Below are 19,947 nucleotides of genomic sequence, written 5' to 3'. Positions count from 1 at the left end.
GGCTGCTGCTGCTGCTGTCTGCCAGAGCTAAGGTCTACTGGTACAGACTGGCTGCTGCTGCTGCTGTCTGCCAGAGCTAAGGTCTACTGGTACAGACTGACTGCTGCTGCTCTCTGTCTGTCTGCCAGAGCTAAAGTCTACTGGTACAGACTGACTGCTGCTGTCTGTCTGTCTGCCAGAGCTAAAGCCTACTGGTACAGACTGGCTGCTGCTGCTGCTGTCTGCCAGAGCTAAGGTCTACTGGTACAGACTGGCTGCTGCTGTCTGTCTGTCTGCCAGAGCTAAAGTCTACTGGTACAGACTGACTGCTGTCTGTCTGTCTGTCTGCCAGAGCTAAAGTCTACTGGTACAGACTGACTGCTGCTGTCTGTCTGTCTGCCAGAGCTAAAGTATACTGGTACAGACTGACTGCTGCTGTCTGTCTGCCAGAGCTAAAGTCTACTGGTACAGACTGACTGACTGCTGCTGTCTGTCTGTCTGCCAGAGCTAAAGTCTACTGGTACAGACTGACTGCTGTCTGTCTGTCTGTCTGCCAGAGCTAAAGTCTACTGGTACAGACTGACTGCTACTGTCTGTCTGTCTGCCAGAGCTAAAGTATACTGGTACAGACTGACTGCTGCTGTCTGTCTGTCTGCCAGAGCTAAAGTCTACTGGTACAGACTGACTGCTGCTGTCTGTCTGTCTGCCAGAGCTAAAGTCTACTGGTAGAGTGACTGCTGCTGTCTGTCTGTCTGCCAGAGCTAAAGTCTACTGGTACAGACTGACTGCTGCTGTCTGTCTGTCTGCCAGAGCTAAAGTCTACTGGTACAGACTGACTGCTGCTGTCTGTCTGTCTGCCAGAGCTAAAGTCTACTGGTACAGACTGACTGCTACTGTCTGTCTGTCTGCCAGAGCTAAAGTATACTGGTACAGACTGACTGCTGCTGTCTGTCTGTCTGCCAGAGCTAAAGTCTACTGGTACAGACTGACTGCTGCTGTCTGTCTGTCTGCCAGAGCTAAAGTCTACTGGTACAGACTGACTACTGCTGTCTGTCTGCCAGAGCTAAAGTCTACTGGTACAGACTGACTACTGCTGCTGTCTGTCTGTCTGCCAGAGCTAAAGTATACTGGTACAGACTGACTGCTGCTGTCTGTCTGTCTGCCAGAGCTAAAGTATACTGGTACAGACTGACTGCTGCTGTCTGTCTGCCTGCCAGAGCTAAAGTATACTGGTACAGACTGACTGCTGCTGTCTGTCTGTCAGAGCTAAAGTATACTGGTACAGACTGACTGCTGTCTGTCTGTCTGACAGAGCTAAAGTATACTGGTACAGACTGACTGCTGTCTGTCTGTCTGCCAGAGCTAAAGTCTACTGGTACAGACTGACTGCTGTCTGTCTGTCTGCCAGAGCTAAAGTCTACTGGTACAGACTGACTGCTGTCTGTCTGTCTGCCAGAGCTAAAGTCTACTGGTACAGACTGACTGCTGCTGTCTGTCTGCCAGAGCTAAAGTCTACTGGTACAGACTGACTGCTGCTGTCTGTCTGCCAGAGCTAAAGTCTACTGGTACAGACTGACTACTGCTGCCTGTCTGTCTGCCAGAGCTAAAGTCTACTGGTACAGACTGACTGCTGTCTGTCTGTCTGCCAGAGCTAAAGTCTACTGGTACAGACTGACTGCTGCTGTCTGTCTGTCTGCCAGAGCTAAAGTCTACTGGTACAGACTGGCTGCTGCTGTCTGTCTACCAGGGCTAAATTCTACTGGCACAGCCACAGACTGGCAGCCAAGGGTACTGAAGGACTTGAGGCCAGCCATCGTGCTGTACTGAAGTGGGCTGAACGGAATGTGTGATTAACCCAGTTGGTGTATTTTGACCAAGATGTATCCATGAATGCTAAGCCGCTCTAGATCTATGATCACACAGGCGAAGAAAACACTCTTTTAAACACTTCAACCAAAGTCACATCTAATCCAGATGGATTTGCTATTTTACACAAAGTCCAATTCCAAACTACAAATGAACTATTGTGATCATCTGACCTAACCTAAAGCGCAAACATTCTCCATTTCATTGATTTTGTCTCTGTTTCTGTTGCTCTGTGCTCATGGCACAGATCAACCTGTCAATCAAACTGTGTGGGCGGGACTATGACGTCTTGTCAGTGTTTCCCCTAGAAAAATGTTCAGGCCTGGAGGGATTTCGAAACGTACCTCGACCACAACGGTGGGGGGCCGTCGCTGGTGACGCTAAACTTTTAGCTAACCTGTTCGCATCTATGTTCGCAATGGCATCCCAAGTATCATCATACCATTATGGGATGTGATGCGAACAGTTGTATTATGGGATGTGCGTTTCCCAGGCAACGACACATGTTGACACGTTTTGGAACAGCGGCGCACGCTGGCACGATGCTCCTAAAAGCAAAATGCTCATTGTTTTGAATGATTTGGCATCTTCTATTACTGTCCACTGTCAACACCAGTATTGTTGTATTGTAATAATATGCCATAAAGGTTTATTGAAATTTTGGGGAGAGCAGGAAAAATAAAAAATAAATAGAAAAACATTTCTGGCCTGGCGGGGGCGCTGTTGGCCTGGCCGGCCCGCCAGGCCTGTAGAATGGTACAATTGACTCTCCGATCTAAAGACATCCATTTCAAATGAGACAGTATCACTGCATCACGTTTCCAGATGCATCGTGTTGCGATGAAGGTGTTGCATGCATTGAACTTAGTATATTTATTAAATATTGATCCATAGGGAGTGTGATGTAAATATGGTGAGTTAGTATATTTATTAAATATTAATAGGGTTTTGGCCTTGGTGTCCTACATTTTGGCCGCATGCCCCACTAAACTTGTATTTATCAAAGGCCTGAAGCAGACCTGGACTTTTTCATGATTTTCCATAATTAAGTCTACCTGGTTTGGTTAGTTTTTGAACAGCCTGGTTTTCACTCCAACTCGCCTGCAATGAATGCGTGAAACAAGTTGTAAAGCGCATTCTTCTGTATTCCTGTGCAGTAACCTATCTGTAAAATTCCCTGGAATACACCTCTCTAGATTCCATGATATCCCCAAAAATCCCATGGCCAGCGTGAGCCCTAATAAATGATGTTTAAAAACAGCCTCAAACTGCCCTCCAGAAGACAAGATGAAACCTCAAACTGCCCTCCAGAAGACAGGATGAAGCCTCAAACTGCCCTCCAGAAGACATGATGAAACATCAAACTGCCCTCCAGAAGACATGATGAAGCCTCAAACTGCCCTCCAGAAGACATGATGAAGCCTCAAACTGCCCTCCAGAAGACAGGATGAAGCCTCAAACTGCCCTCCAGAAGACAGGATGAAGCCTCAAACTGCCCTCCAGAAGACAGGATGAAACCTCAAACTGTCCTCCAGAAGACAGGATGAAACCTCAAACTGCCCTCCAGAAGACATGATGAAACCTCAAACTGTCCTCCAGAAGACATGATGAAGCCTCAAACTGCCCTCCAGAAGACAGGAGGAAGCCTCAAACTGCCCTCCAGAAGACAGGATGAAACCTCAAACTGTCCTCCAGAAGACATGATGAAACCTCAAACTGTCCTCCAGAAGACAGGATGAAACCTCAAACTGCCCTCCAGAAGACAGGATGAAACCTCAAACTGTCCTCCAGAAGACAGGATGAAACCTCAAACTGCCCTCCAGAAGACAGGATGAAACCTCAAACTGCCCTCCAGAAGACAGGATGAAACCTCAAACTGCCCTCCAGAAGACATGATGAAGCCTCAAACTGCCCTCCAGAAGACAGGATGAAACCTCAAACTGCCCTCCAGAAGACAGGATGAAACCTCAAACTGCCCTCCAGGAGACAGGAGGAAGCCTCAAACTGCCCTCCAGAAGACAGGATGAAACCTCAAACTGCCCTCCAGAAGACAGGATGAAACCTCAAACTGCCCTCCAGAAGACAGGATGAAACCTCAAACTGCCCTCCAGAAGACATGATGACGCCTCAAACTGCCCTCCAGAAGACAGGAGGAAGCCTCAAACTGCCCTCCAGAAGACAGGATGAAACCTCAAACTGCCCTCCAGAAGACAGGATGAAACCTCAAACTGCCCTCCAGAAGACAGGATGAAACCTCAAACTGTCCTCCAGAAGACAGGATGAAACCTCAAACTGCCCTCCAGAAGACATGATGAAGCCTCAAACTGCCCTCCAGAAGACAGGATGAAACCTCAAACTGCCCTCCAGAAGACAGGATGAAACCTCAAACTGCCCTCCAGAAGACATGATGACGCCTCAAACTGCCCTCCAGAAGACAGGAGGAAGCCTCAAACTGCCCTCCAGAAGACAGGATGAAACCTCAAACTGCCCTCCAGAAGACAGGATGAAACCTCAAACTGTCCTCCAGAAGACAAGATGAAACCTCAAACTGCCCTCCAGAAGACAGGATGAAACATCAAACTGCCCTCCAGAAGACATGATGAAGCCTCAAACTGCCCTCCAGAAGACAGGAGGAAGCCTCAAACTGCCCTCCAGAAGACAGGATGAAACCTCAAACTGCCCTCCAGAAGACAGGATGAAACCTCAAACTGCCCTCCAGAAGACAGGAGGAAGCCTCAAACTGCCCTCCAGAAGACAGGATGAAGCATCAAACTGCCCTCCAGAAGACAGGATGAAGCATCAAACTGCCCTCCAGAAGACAGGAGGAAGCCTCAAACTGCCCTCCAGAAGACATGATGAAGCATCAAACTGCCCTCCAGAAGACATGATGAAGCCTCAAACTGCCCTCCAGAAGACAGGATGAAACCTCAAACTGCCCTCCAGAAGACAGGATGAAGCATCAAACTGCCCTCCAGAAGACAGGATGAAGCATCAAACTGCCCTCCAGAAGACAGGATGAAGCCTCAAACTGCCCTCCAGAAGACAGGATGAAACATCAAACTGCCCTCCAGAAGACAGGACGAAGCATCAAACTGTCCTCCAGAAGACAGGACGAAGCCTCAAACTGCCCTCCAGAAGACAGGATGAAGCCTCAAACTGCCCTCCAGAAGACATGATGAAACCTCAAACTGCCCTCCAGAAGACAGGATGAAACCTCAAACTGCCCTCCAGAAGACAGGATGAAACCTCAAACTGCCCTCCAGAAGACAGGATGAAACATCAAACTGCCCTCCAGAAGACATGATGAAACCTCAAACTGTCCTCCAGAAGACATGATGAAACATCAAACTGCCCTCCAGAAGACAGGATGAAGCCTCAAACTGCCCTCCAGAAGACAGGATGAAACCTCAAACTGCCCTCCAGAAGACAGGATGAAACTTCAAACTGCCCTCCAGGAGACATGATGAAACCTCAAACTGTCCTCCAGAAGACATGATGAAACATCAAACTGCCCTCCAGAAGACAGGATGAAACCTCAAACTGTCCTCCAGAAGACAGGATGAAACATCAAACTGCCCTCCAGAAGACAGGATGAAACCTCAAACTGCCCTCCAGAAGACAGGATGAAACCTCAAACTGCCCTCCAGAAGACATGATGAAACCTCAAACTGTCCTCCAGAAGACATGATGAAACATCAAACTGCCCTCCAGAAGACAGGATGAAGCCTCAAACTGCCCTCCAGAAGACAGGATGAAACCTCAAACTGCCCTCCAGAAGACAGGATGAAGCCTCAAACTGCCCTCCAGAAGACAGGATGAAGCCTCAAACTGCCCTCCAGAAGACAGGATGAAGCATCAAACTGCCCTCCAGAAGACAGGATGAAACCTCAAACTGCCCTCCAGAAGACAGGATGAAACCTCAAACTGCCCTCCAGAAGACAGGATGAAACATCAAACTGCCCTCCAGAAGACAGGATGAAACCTCAAACTGCCCTCCAGAAGACAGGATGAAACCTCAAACTGCCCTCCAGAAGACAGGATGAAACCTCAAACTGCCCTCCAGAAGACAGGATGAAACATCAAACTGCCCTCCAGAAGACAGGATGAAACCTCAAACTGCCCTCCAGAAGACAGGATGAAACATCAAACTGCCCTCCAGAAGACATGATGAAGCATCAAACTGCCCTCCAGAAGACAGGATGAAGCATCAAATTGCCCTCCAGAAGACAGGATGAAGCCTCAAACTGCCCTCCAGAAGACAGGATGAAACATCAAACTGCCCTCCAGAAGACATGATGAAACATCAAACTGCCCTCCAGAAGACATGATGAAGCATCAAATTGCCCTCCAGAAGACAGGATGAAGCATCAAATTGCCCTCCAGAAGACAGGATGAAGCCTCAAACTGCCCTCCAGAAGACAGGATGAAACATCAAACTGCCCTCCAGAAGACAGGATGAAGCACAGTTCCCTCACAGGATTCAATGCAAACCTCTCAACAGCCCCGGGCCTCTGTGAACCAGCTGCTAGTCCATTAGACTTTACAGATAGCATGTATAATTCATTTAGCTGTCAGTTAACCTTCCGCAACAGATTTGCGTGCTCTCTTATCGGTCGGCTGCCTCACCCTTCACCCAATCCATCCCCAAAGCTCTCTCTCTCTCTCTCTCGCTCTCTCTTTTCCATTGTCACTCGTTCTTTTTTCTCTCCTTCCTTCTTCAATCTCTGGCTCCGAGTGCCCGGCTCTCTCTCTCTCTCCAGTCTCCATAGATACGATACCCAGGCCGGGCGGTGTGGGTACTTGCCCAGCCCAGTGTTAAGCCAATCATTCAGACAGACTTAGATCTAGGTCAGACACACACACTACTAGCTGGTGCTACTGTTACGTCGCTGTAGCTGTAGCAGAGCTTGGCCGTGAGGGGAGAACGTGCTCGCTGTCCATTTGTTCCAGAGCAGTGGTGCACGACGGACTGTACCTGAAGGCCACACTTGAGTCAAAGTCCTGATATCTGACCAGAAAATGACTTTGGTAGAAGTTAAAGTCACCTATTTAGAATATTACTCGAGTTTAAAAGTCTTCAAGTATCTGATATTGAGAGGCCATTTTACACTTGGCACTAGGGGTGGGGGAAAAAATCGATTCACCTAAGTATCGCGATTTTTAATGTCACGATTTTTTGAATCGATCTTTTATTCCAGAATCGATAATCGCAAAAAAAAAAAAAGTTTTTTTTAGAATCGCAATACTTAAGAATCGCAATATAAATCGAATCGGCACCCAAGAATCGTGATAGTATCGAATCGGGAGATAAGTGAATCGCCACAGCCCTACTTGGCACTAATGCGTTTTTTTGTGATCAGATTGCGATCGAATAGTGCTTGACCACATTAACCTGATTTCATTTACACCTGGTAATTAATATGTCTCCACAGTGTCCACAGCAGAAAAACAGTAGTGACTGCTGTTGTATGTGAATTGAGAGAGGACACATTGCATTTACACTTGTGTTCAATGTGGTCACACAATGCCTCCCTGACCACCTCCGGAGGTGGTTTGGCCGATCAGATCGTAATCCGTCCTCAATGTGTCTTGGGGGCGTTTACACCTGTACTTTCAAGTAGGGGTGTCACGATACACTCAGTTCACGATACACTCAGTTCACGATACGATGCGATACACGATATTGGGTTCACGATAACGATACGATACGATATTTTAACAATATCTTTTAGCGATCGATTTGTAAGTTGAGGGGGCATCCTCCACGCTAATTTGAGTAATTTCACCATTTTCATCCTCCGTGTCTGTAACGTCCCTCGTCTGTTCAAACAAAGCAATGAAAAGGAGAGCGAGAATGCAATCAGATGCAGATCAGTGCCACCATGTGCAGCTTCTTTTTCTCGCGATATGAGATTTCATCTCAACGATACATATTGTCACGTTTTGATATCGCGATATATTGTGGGACGATATATTGTGACATCCCTACTTTCAAGTGGTCAAGCACTATCCGATTGCAATCTGATCAGAGAAAACGCATGTTAGTGCCAGGTGTAAATGGCCTCTTAGTGTACCAAAGTATCAAAAGTAATTTTCTGATATTAAATAAGTATTGAAAGTAAAAGTACTGTTAATTCAACTGATTCACCAAACCTGCTTGCTTGCAGGCTACCACATTTCTTCTGATTTTATTTGAACAAAGATGCTTAGCAGAAATGTAATGGAGTAAAAGTATATATACAAAAAAAGGAATTGTAGTGGAGTAAAAGTTGACAGAACTATAAATACTCAAGTAAAGTACAGAAGTAAAGTAAAGCAGTTTAGTATTCCTCGCCGAGATGAGTTTAGGTGAAAAGTGAGACAAAATGTGTTTGTTTTCCACCTCGCAGCACAGGAAGTAACACCGGCCAAATGGTCGTCAATTCTGCCAGTGGCTGGTAACCAAGCATCACTGTCTAACCTGATGAAATCAGGCCAAAACAATAGTTTAATAATGTTTCTTTTGCTATTATTTTTATTCATTCATTTCAGGTTATTGTTCATTGCTTTTTTTGTATTGTATTTATTTCTTCTAATACATCATACATATTAGATAGATACAGTGGAAATTAGGGGTGTCAAAAATAATCGATTATAAGATGCATCACGATGCGGACGTGCACGATTCTGCATCGATTTACAAATGTTAAAAATCGATTATAATTTTTTTTTTTTTTTTTTTTTTTTTAATCAAATAAAATATAATGGAAATACATGCAGTTGTTTATTTTAATTATGGATCATAATACAATGCAATTCCAAATGCACTTTTATTTTAAAAGTAGCCACACAGTGAGAAAAAAGAAAGTGAGAAAAAATAAATCATGTATTGCGGAAAAAAGTGATGCATCGATTTAAGATGCATCGAGATGCATCGAGATGCATCGATAATCGTAATCGAATCGAATCGTAGCCCTCTGAATCGTAATCGAATCGAATCGTGAGGCCAGTGAAGATTCACAGCCCTAGTGGAAATGATTGCGATATTTCTAAAATATTGCTACGGACATGGAGGACATGGAGGTATGGAGGTTGGGACAGAGGAGGGATGCTTTGTGTACGTGAAGAGCTGAGTGGAATGAAGGAGCTGTATTCCTTTCCTCCCTGAAAGTGAACGTCTTTTATTCATATCAAGCTGGAGTCTGGACATTTTCCAGCTGAGGTCAGTCTGTCTGTTGGCTGTCGATGCAAATATGGATCTCTCCCACCCTGCTTCCCATAACTGTTCAACAGAGTCTGCCTGTTAAATGATTAACTTTTATGATTTAGGTACATACTGTGTAGTGTACATTGGGCTACATTATCATGATTAGTACCTCCCTCCGCTCCCCCCCGTTCACACATCATGCTCTCACTAGGGCTGTCACTTTTTCCCAAAACAAAGTTAGAACGAACTTTAATTGCCCGCAAAATGTTCGAATATATTCAAAGTTTTTTGGTTAATTAAAAAAAAAAAAAAAAATTGTGGCTGCATCCAACTCGAGACAACTTTTCAGACCCTGGAGACAATCTTTCTCAGAAGAGACTAACGCGACAAATCTGGAGACTTTTTCTGACATGGGATTAACATTACCAGCAAGCAGCAGTTGCTTAATTTTGGTTAATAAAAAATAAAAAAATAAATCGAACAGGTCAATTATACATTCGAACATGCCCTCCTCCCCCACATTCGAAGTTAAATTCGAATTTCGAATAAAAAGTGACAGCCCTAGCGCTCCCACCCCCCCCCCCCCCCCAATTGATCAAATTCCCCAAGTGCCCGGTAGCGCACCCGCCAAATTTGAACTCGAATCGGACGAACGGTTCTCGAGATATGTGAAAGCCGTGTTCTGATTGGTCGAATCACACAAAATTCGACGCTGCACTTTCTCGGGTCCCCAGCAACGCATCCGGCAAGTTTGAAGTTGATGGGACAAACGGTTCTCGAGATACGTGAAAGCCGTGTTCTGATTGGTCGAATCGCACAAAATTCGACGCTGCACTTTCTCGGGTCCCCAGCAACGCATCCGGCAAGTCCGAAGTTGATCGGACAAACGGCTCGATCAACTGAAAGCTGTGTTCTGATTGGGATCGAACCACCGACCTTCTCATTAGTGGACGTCGTCTGGGTGACCCGCTCTACCACCTGAGCCACAGCCGCTCTACAATGCCATTCAAAGTCCGGTATCAGCAAATACACACCGAGAGACACACACAAAGACTGTGATCTGAACCACCCTAAAACATAGAGACACACACAAAGACTGTGATCTGAACCACCCTAAAACATAGAGACACACACAAAGACTGTGATCTGAACCACCCTAAAACATAGAGACACACACAAAGACTGCAATCTGAACCACCCTAAAACATAGAGACACACACAAAGACTGTGATCTGAACCACCCTAAAACATAGAGACACACACAAAGACTGTGATCTGAACCACCCTAAAACATAGAGACACACACAAAGACTGCAATCTGAACCACCCTAAAACATAGGGCAGTGGTTCAGTACCACCTCAGAAATGACCACCATATGAATGTATGAGAGAGGGGGCCCAGAGGGAGGGGGCCAGTGGCAGACTGCATAATCGGGCACGTCGGGCAAATGCCCGGTGGCCTGGCCTGGCCTGGCCTGCCAAAAAAAAAAAAAAAAAATATATATATATATATATATATATATTTTTGCAAGCCAGGCCAGGCCACTCACTGAACAGCAGGCCAGGCGCCGCCTACTGGTTTACTAGTGGTTTTATTACTTTATTCAGGTTTAAAGTGGGTGCATCTCATTGTAAAATTGGACTTGGCCCAAATTGGGCTTCAAACGGCCCAAATTGGGCTTCAAACAGCCCAAATCTGGCTTTAAACGACCCAAATCTGGCTTCAAACGGCCCAAATTGGCCTTCAAACGGCCCAAATTGAGCTTCAAACGCCCCAAATTTTCCGCCGGCGCCCTTCGGACGCCGGCACGCGCGTCGGCCCGTATCGGCCTGGCCTGCTTGGTATCTAATGCCCGGCCTGAATTATGATCCCAGTCCGCCCCTGGAGGGGGCCCTGCGTACCACAGGTGGAGAACCACTGACATAGACGGATGCAGACATCTGATAGCTCGCAGTTCCTCATGCGTGGAAAGTGTAGCTAGCAGAACAACATGAACCAGAGCAAACGGCAGTCTGCACTCTTCTCATATTCAGACATGTCATCGTGTGTTCTTCTTAACTGATATAAACACCAGCTACAGGTAAACAAAGACATTGGAATCAGATTTGTTTGGACTCCCTTCCCCTGTTGTCTGACCTGGCAGGACGTCAAGTTACCACAACTCTCTGTCCTCAATAAATCAGCTGCTTTTGAGGCCATGTGGCTCTGGCTGGCTCTTAACTGGGCTGTGGGAACCGAAAACAAACCAAAATACAAAAATGCAACAAAGTCAACTATTCCCAACCACACAGACACAGCTAATCGTGCCTGTATGGACCCCCGACCAAGCCGGTAAGTAACACGGGGGGCGCGAACCTGCGACTAAGTTGCTGTTTCTCTAAGGACAATGTGTTTCCCACAGGATTTTGAGTATTTGTGGTGGGGGACCGCAGACCCCCTAGGGGGGTGCGGGGGCATGCCCCCCCCCCCCCCCCGTGAGATGTTTTTTAAACATTTTAAAGTAAAATGCATGAATTTGGTGTACTTTGAGAAAGCTTAAGAGCAAAATTAAAAGGCTAGATCTATGAAGAGCATGTCATCATTACTGTGCTGTGGGTTTACAATGACAAACTAAATTTCTCCCTATAGGTCAGGGATACTCAACTTGCTTTGCCCGGGGGCCACTTTCGTGAAACGATAGAAGGCGAGGGGCCAGTTAATAAACAAACAATATACATTTTTCTGTAGCGGATTGTAGGTTTTTGGGGTGTCAGCCGGAGTTTAGGCTGACAGTGTTGTGCACACCGGATAGTTAGTTAGGTTAAGTTAGTTGGGTTAAGTACATACATAAGTGCCTGGGTAGCGAGCAGATGGCGGTATTTGACAATTTAGCAGCTAAATCATAGATTATTGAAAGATATTCCATATTCCAGACTGAAATGCTATAACAGAAGTATTGGCCAGAATGACATGAACATTTGGACAGTTATTCAGCGGGTATCTTGCATGTTGCGTTCAGGTGCACTGTAAAAAAAAAAAAAAAAAATGGTCAAAATCCTTTTGTGGCGGTGCGCCACAAATTCCTTTATGTATGGGAAACACTGCAACATCTGACTTTAAGCAAATACTTCGGATAAAAACATGACATCAGGCAGGCAGTGGTTCCCAAACTGTGGTATGTGTACCCCTAGGGGTACGTGGAAGTACTACAGGGGGTATTTGAGAGATAGGGGGAAATGGCAAAATGTAAGAATAAATCATGAACATAAATGAAACCTTAAAATCAATCTGCTCCATCAAGAGGCACTAATTGCAACTCTTTCATTCCTTATTTTGTAACGTTATATTCTTCAAAATGCTTGATGCGAGTGGGCAGGGGCTCATCTAATGCCTGGTTCAGACTACACGAATTCAGCCCGATATTAGACCGATTTGGTCGTCCGCGACAGATTTTCAGCGTCGGGCCCGAATATGACCGTCGGGGACGACGATCGGCCGTCTTCACCTCTTGTAGTGTGACATAATCAAAGACCAGCGTCAGGACCAGTCGGGACGTCTAGGACGCCTCACGACGCCCTGACGAAAAGACTGGCATGTCAGTCTTTTGGACATGGTTTCGCCTAGTGTGACACCCCGGAAGACAGGTATCAGGTCCTGGGGAGACCGCTCCCCGCTCGATACAGATTTCACCCGCTCGCACTCACCGCTCCGCTCCGCTCAAAAGAATAAAAGAGATAAAAAGACCAGGGTGTTTTAATTTACATTTAAACGCCTGGGCAATGGCAATGGGCATTGCTCACTACAAATAACATGAGCTCAGCAGTCGGCTGCATGTTCGTTTCTCTTCCTTCTCGTCTCGCAGCAGCTGGCAAGAAAATAGTGGGCGTGCACATGAAGTAAGTTGGAGGCTGGAGCGGACATCACAGTGCATCACAGTAGAGCCTGTCACTCATCCAAATAACGTTAATTCTGCAAGGGATATATATAGCACCTGGATTACATACATGTTTCACATAGGGTTGTGTTTTGATTTCAATGTTTTATTTTGCCCAATATTGAAATGTTTTACAATTGCATGTTGTGCTAACATAAACATTATTTCTATCTACCACTTTAGCCTATTTAGGCTGATTTGGTTGCTATTTCTTGTCAATGTAGTGGCCTCAATGCATGCTGGGAGATTTCGTTCACAGGTCCGCCTCCCCGACGACCTGTGAACTCGCTGACGACAGCAGACGACGTGATGACGGTGGCATACGATGCTCTGTCGGTGTTAAGCGAGAATACACTTGTAGTGTGGCCAGTCTCCCGACCAAGACATGTCACGAATTTATGGCAGTATGATGGCCTCGTCTGACATGGTGACATCGTGAACGACAAAAAATATCATGTAGTCTGATCCTGGCATAATACAGGGATTAAAGCAACAACAACAACAACAAAAAAATCCAAACCTATTTTAGCTATTTCGGCCTTTTTAATATCCGATTTTTTCCGACGTGCGGTCGTTTCCCATAGGTTTTCATGTAAAAAAGGCAGACCGTGTGTACATATTGCACTCATTTCACTCTAAACTTCCAAAACACCCAGTAATGAATGATGCATGGATTGTGTTCCAGGCTAAATTCAGTACGCTCTAGGTTCCAAGACAAACAGACTTTTCACATTTCATATCTGACTCCAATTGACTGAAATCAGTCTGGCCACTGAGAACTTGACTCCCTGCTAATAGTGCACGAGCACGTCTTCATCAGCCAGGCCCGGGACGGGAGGCGCGCCTGATGCTGCCTCTCTCTCTCTCTCGCCAAACTGCTGAGTGGGCGACTCTCCTCAGCCCATCAATCCTATGGATGGTTTTTTAGCGAGGCCGACCTGGGGCCGCGCCATGAGAAGCCTATATATAGAATGACGCAGTTGTTACTATTATTACTACCGAGGCACCACTGGCGCCTCCTCCCTGAGTGTAGGATCTGTGAAGGTAGGTAGGCTAAAAATAGCTGCAGCCCCCCCCCCCCCCCCCCCCCCCACACACACACACACACACACACACACACACCACGAACTCCTCTATTAGGACACCGGCAAACGCATCAAGTGGTGATTAAAATCAAGCGCTCCTCAGGACAGATCCAGCCTTGCCTTCAGAAGAGCACATACAGCACTAAAGCAAGCAGGCCCACAGGGCTTTGGATGGCTAATAATAGCTTCACAATATGCGGATGCTGATGCCAAGGTTGGGCAGGTCAACGCATCAGATTAGACCAGACATCTGGGCGAGGAGTCCATTTTAATATGTCATTTAAATGATTTGTCCGTTTGTTTGTTTGAATGCATGTCGGTGACGCTGTCGTGCGAAAGCGAGAAACAGATGTGGACTACTAGCATGATGTTGGGCAGTGATTAACATGTACACTGTCTGCAATTATAGACTCATAGCAATGTTGCGCTTAGTTTTAACACGGGGGTGTTCATTCACTTGCAATTAATCACCATGACAACCAGAATATGACATAATAAGTACATAGCGGAGGGATAGCATTTAGGAGAGATAGTTCCTGTTTGGGAGGCTGGATCTACTTTGATCTTGAAATACAACATTTTTTACGTAAAGAGTGGCGCCCGACCGAAGTCCAAAACTGCTTGATAGTCATCATGTGACTCACGTCGTATAACGCTGATAATATACAATTGGATGCTTTGAACGTCTGACCCTTTCAAAAGTACATCACAAACGGCCCATTCCGCTGCAACTCTACAGCGCTGCTTCTTGCGATGTACAAAACTGGTCCACGGGAGTGAATGGAGATGACGCACTTTTTTTGATCTCCTTCTTGTGAAAGATGTATAATTGTGTATATAAATAATTCATCCCTTGTTGTGCAAACTAATAAAAAAAACTAATAAAATCCAGCTGCATCCAATCTTGGTGATTAGTTTATATTCTGGTTTTCATGGGGGTGAATAACCCCCATGTTTAAACTAACATGGAAATAAACCGTTTCTCTGCTCTCTATTATTAGAGCTTAGATCGGCTCCAAAAAACAAGCCTGTCACGTCCCTACTCCTACTCCTAGGGATGGGGCATGGTTAATCGATTATCGATAATTGATCGTTAAGGATTTTGTCAACATGGAATTTGTTCGATCTAACGTTGGTATCAAATAGACAGCTGGTATCAAAGCGCAATTTAACTATGGAACTATTGTTTAGGAGACAGAGAAAACGGAATACTCAGCTGCCTACGTAGAAATGGAAATAATTGAGGCACACACGATTCTCAGCACACCAGAAATGTTAATATATGCGCAAATACGTATGCAAAAAAAATACAAAGTGTCAACATCATTTGGTTAATGTAGATGCATAGGCTGTGTAAATGGCTTGTCGTAACTCGCATTCGAGGAATATCGCTATTCACGATGTTGCGGCCTCGGCTCACGGCTCTTTCCTGGCCGGCCCGGCAGCCCCTCTCTATACTCGGTCGTGGGGAACCGCGCCAACAGTTCCCGTCTCTGGTGGGGCTTATATTGTGTTTGGAACATAGACTGTTATTGAAACATGCCTGGTTTCCGTATATACCACTGGTATATACGGAAGATACTCTCGCAATGCCGTTTCAGCTGGACTTTAAAGCTGTCTATCACCATGGAAGTGAGATTGCATAATGACAAAATCAACCGCATTATTCCCCCGCATTCACATTGCACTTCCATGCTGTTATTAGATTCTCTTGTTTGTTTTAACAAACTGCCTTGTTTAACTCATTGAGTGCCACGGACGTCGATCGACGTCAAAGTAAATAGTGACGTAGAGTGCCACGGACGTCGATCGACGTCAAATGCGTTTTTTGACGGTGGGACGTGGATGAAAGCCTCAGGCATCCCCTGTACAAATATGGGAGCTATTGAAGGTGTATAACCTATTTTACGGACTCATTAGGTGGCGACAGTGCTCTCCAGATTAGAGACAGGTCCGGAGAAACAGGAGGAAAAAGCCGTGATCAAAGAGAAACCGATGCATGCTGCAGCCAGAGCCATATAGATTGCTCTGTCTGGAGCTGACGTTGGCTGCGAACAGGAGTCAATCCGCGCACACAACTGAGCCCCTCTGTCTCTGTCTGTCTGTCTGTATAGTTTCTCCACACGATTAGCCACCAGAAAAGCAGCACCCGACGCCAAACCATTCAGCAGTCCGGTTTGGCTCTTCCCTGTCGCGCTGGGAGCCGCCCGGCACACACAAACGGAGCACTCCGAAAATAGAGTGGGTGCGTGAGGCTGTGTGTTAGTGTGGGGAGGAGTTTGCAGCTGAGGGGGAAGGGGGGGAGAGGGGGGTGGGGCACGCAGGGCATCACACAACTACCCCACGTCACTACATCAGAAAATATTATCTTCAGACTCAGTGAATGTGCTTGAAATGCTGCATTTCACAAAAGGCGGAATATCTCAGCTAATAATTTGAAACGCCTGTATTTGCTCAAAACGACCTATCTTCTCCGGCTCATAACTAAAGAACGGAAAATGGTATCAATAAACTTTTTTTTGCTGATGATACAATAGAGCCAGCTCGTTCTTTGTGCGTGTTCGGTGTTTACATAGTAATATCACACAATATTCTGTGGGCCTCGAGAAATCACTGAAAACGCTCTGAAAACTCTGGCACTGGGAGCGTCCGTTCTCCAAAAGTGGCTGGCACTCAATGAGTTAAGAGGATTGCTATAGGATATAAGTTGTTGGAATAAAAATGTAATTGAGGAAAAACACGCTTTCTTTAGTGTTTTCTGCCATAGGCTCTCTTTTATGATTAATCGATAATTGATTGTTAATTTTCCCGGTGATCGATTAAAGACATTGATTTCTTCATTTGCCCACCCCTAGAGGTGACTCCCCACCTGAATTATATAAAATAATAATAATTACAATTTGAAAGATGTTATATCTGACCATGAGACCAGCCCGGCCCAGGCCCGAGGAATGGAGGGGAAGTTTCTATCCCGTCTCAGGTTCGGCTAGAGAATCAAACTTCTACTCTCTATCGCTGATGCCCCAAGCTGTTGAGAGCAGGCCTCTTGAGGCTGAGCAAGGAATTAGAACAACACAAGTGTATTGGTTCCCTGCTCCTCCCTGTCTCACACCCAGTCTGTCTCACACCCAGCCTGTCTCACACCCAGTCTGTCTCACACCCAGTCTACTCGCCTCCAAGTTGAATCCAATGGCTTTCCTGCATGGCTTTGAGGATGTCAGGACAGACCCGTATGTAATACTATTGTCATTGTCATAGCTAAAGTATGCCAGGATTCATTTTTTATCTTAGAGGGAATTATATCTTGTTACTTGATGCTAAGCTGTTTGTTTGTTTGTCTGTCTGTTTCTCAGTTCCCAGTTTGTTTGGAATAAACAGAAGAAGAGCTGGGTACATACTAGTTATCGTGAGCAGTGAGAGCCACCATGGCTGAACGGACAAAGACAGGAGAAACTCAAACTGCGGCAACAGAACATCCAAGCTGTTTGATTGGCAGGTGATCTGTCAGGTGATCTGTCACCTGTCAGCGAGAAACACCTCAGCAATGAGCGCTGAGCACCTGCCTACAGTAAGATCGAGACGACGAGACAAAAAAACAGTCATGTGTGTCAACAAAAATTGATTGACACCACAGATGTCAACACCCCCCCCCCCCCCACCCGATAACCTAAATTACCCTAATGGAAAATCACTACAATATTCAATATTCCTGTAATATCCATATAGGGACTCCAATGTGTCTGGTGAGTTTTATAGTGAACTTATCCCCTGGTATCACTATAATCTTATAACACTCATAACTGTAATTGTGATCATTCATATATATATATATATATATATATATATATATATATATATATATATATATATATATATATATATATTGAGGTTCAATGCCTATTAATGAACATTACTGTAAATGTGCCAGTTAGGCAGATTTTCAACTGCTGAAACTCCAGTTAGAATTGCCAGTACCTCGCACACACTGACAAGAGTACATTAAGCCTAACATACATGTCTTTGATGGTGGGAGGAAACCGGAGCACCGAAACCCCCATGAACACGGGGAGAACATGCAAACTCACACAGAAAGGACGTGGGACGGAGCGGGGTTTGAACCGGGGACCTTCTTGCTGTGTGTATCACACACATAATTGGTCCTTTTTGTAAGGCTCCTGTCCTGCAATGTGATGCCTCTGGTGTCTTTCCTGAAGGGATAAAATGGTGCTTGGGGTGGAGTTGACACTGATGTCCTTTAGACGTTTTTCACAGAATGGTCACCCCTCCACCTTCATGTCCCCCCCCCCCCCCCCCTTATTTTCTGTCCATAGCAAACACTGCAACAGGAAGTGAGCTGGGGTTCAATTTAGAACGTTTTTCTTGTCAAGTCAAAACCGTTATATACTCTTAAGGTTTTGGTGGTTATTAGCCTATTAATGTTGTCATACAGCATTTTCATGTGCTATTACATGGAATCTCACTGTGTGACCGTGTAAATTACCCCTAACAAAAAATAACATTCCTTGGAATAGGCTATTATAGTTAATATGGCAAAGGCAATAAAATGTGATAGAGCCACTAAACCCACTGTTGAGCAGCACAGACACACTATGTCCTAATAGGAGTTTTATCGTGATTTATCACGACGCCTTTTCATGTGCCATCCATCACCTTAAAGACCTACGATGACAACAACAACATGTAGGTCGAAACACAATTTAGGCTACTTTTCAATCTATCTGCGTAAGCGAATGAAAACTTGACACCAATCGTGATAGCAGCTCCTATGTCCTATGCTAATCTATACTGCATTAGGTCTAGATGAAATGACACACGACTGAAGATCATATGTAGATAGATAGGGTTTTACACGGAGTTCAACGGTTGTTTAGACACAAACAACCTGTTTGACAGCATGGGCAACATACAGGAGGCTGCCTGCCTATCAAACAACAACTACAATGTTTGGGCATAACTGAGCATCCTCCCAGCCAGGAGAACCATATGATGATGCTGCTGCTGGCTCATATGTGCAGCAGTACACAGACAGAGGACAGGTGCTGCGTGCTGGTAGAATATGTAACACCGGGCTGCAGGCAGGCAATGCAGCAGCAGGCAGCATCAGCCCTTCTCACACACGCCCCGTCTGCTTCCCAAAACCGGGACAGAGGCATTAGCAAACCAAACACACCCTCCTTTTCATCTAGCGTTAACAATAAAGAGATGTTTGTTTCCTTACCGGTCCCCTCCTCTTCAAAGCGACATTCTTCCATAGCAGGAGCTGAAGCTGGTGCAGGAATCCCATTTTCCCCTGCCGCCGCTTCTTGTGTTGATCAGTACGCCCTATGTTTTTACCAAATTACCATACCGGCGGTGGCCTTTGACTGGCTTTTAACAGGTGAATTTCTATTAAATTCCCGGGCATCACGTCGTGTTACGGCGATGAAGTATAGTCTCGACTTGTCAGTCTCTCAACACTGAATAACGCCTGGCTTATGGGCTCAGGTCTGCTGGATGGCGGGCGTAACGTGAGTGTTTCGGCGCTGTCTTGTCTGGCATCCCCTCGGGCGGAAAGAACCTTAAAAACAACGGAGCCCGTAGGTAGAGCAGCATACTTTGAGTTGGAGGCTGGAGCAGGAAGCCAGTGACACCGGACCACACCAGTGTCAAGCCAACCACAATATTGGATAATAATACTTCCTGTAATTTCTTTCAAAATAAAAGCTATATAGCATTATGGCTGAATCTTCCTCAAGTCTGACTTGTATCCTCATCAATTAGGGCTGGGTATCACCTATTGACTCTATAATATAGAAAGGTCGAGTGAGTCAATTTACCAGAATAATGCTAATTTCATCATGAACAAAAATAGGTGTTCCCCCCCATCCCCTGGGATCAAATCTCAATCACTGATGAC

The 19,947-nt window shown here is 45.6% G+C and overlaps 1 protein-coding gene across 1 annotated transcript in view; it reads right to left on the bottom strand.

The window, feature by feature from the left end:
- The window catches only part of abca2 (ATP-binding cassette, sub-family A (ABC1), member 2), a 146,576-nt gene extending 127,167 nt beyond the window's left edge, over positions 1-19,409 (bottom strand). Inside the window, 1 exon segment of the mRNA XM_083644079.1 lies at positions 19,270-19,409. Within this exon segment, the coding sequence (XP_083500205.1) occupies positions 19,270-19,335 (66 nt within the window). The 5' untranslated portion in view covers positions 19,336-19,409.
- Positions 19,410-19,947: the final 538 nt, after the last annotated feature.

This window comes from Poromitra crassiceps, assembly GCF_964638095.1.
Source record: "Poromitra crassiceps genome assembly, chromosome: 10".
In the NCBI taxonomy this organism is placed as follows: Eukaryota; Metazoa; Chordata; class Actinopteri; order Beryciformes; family Melamphaidae; genus Poromitra; species Poromitra crassiceps.
Note: the sequence above shows the minus strand (reverse complement) of the source record. Positions and strands in the feature narration are given on the sequence as shown.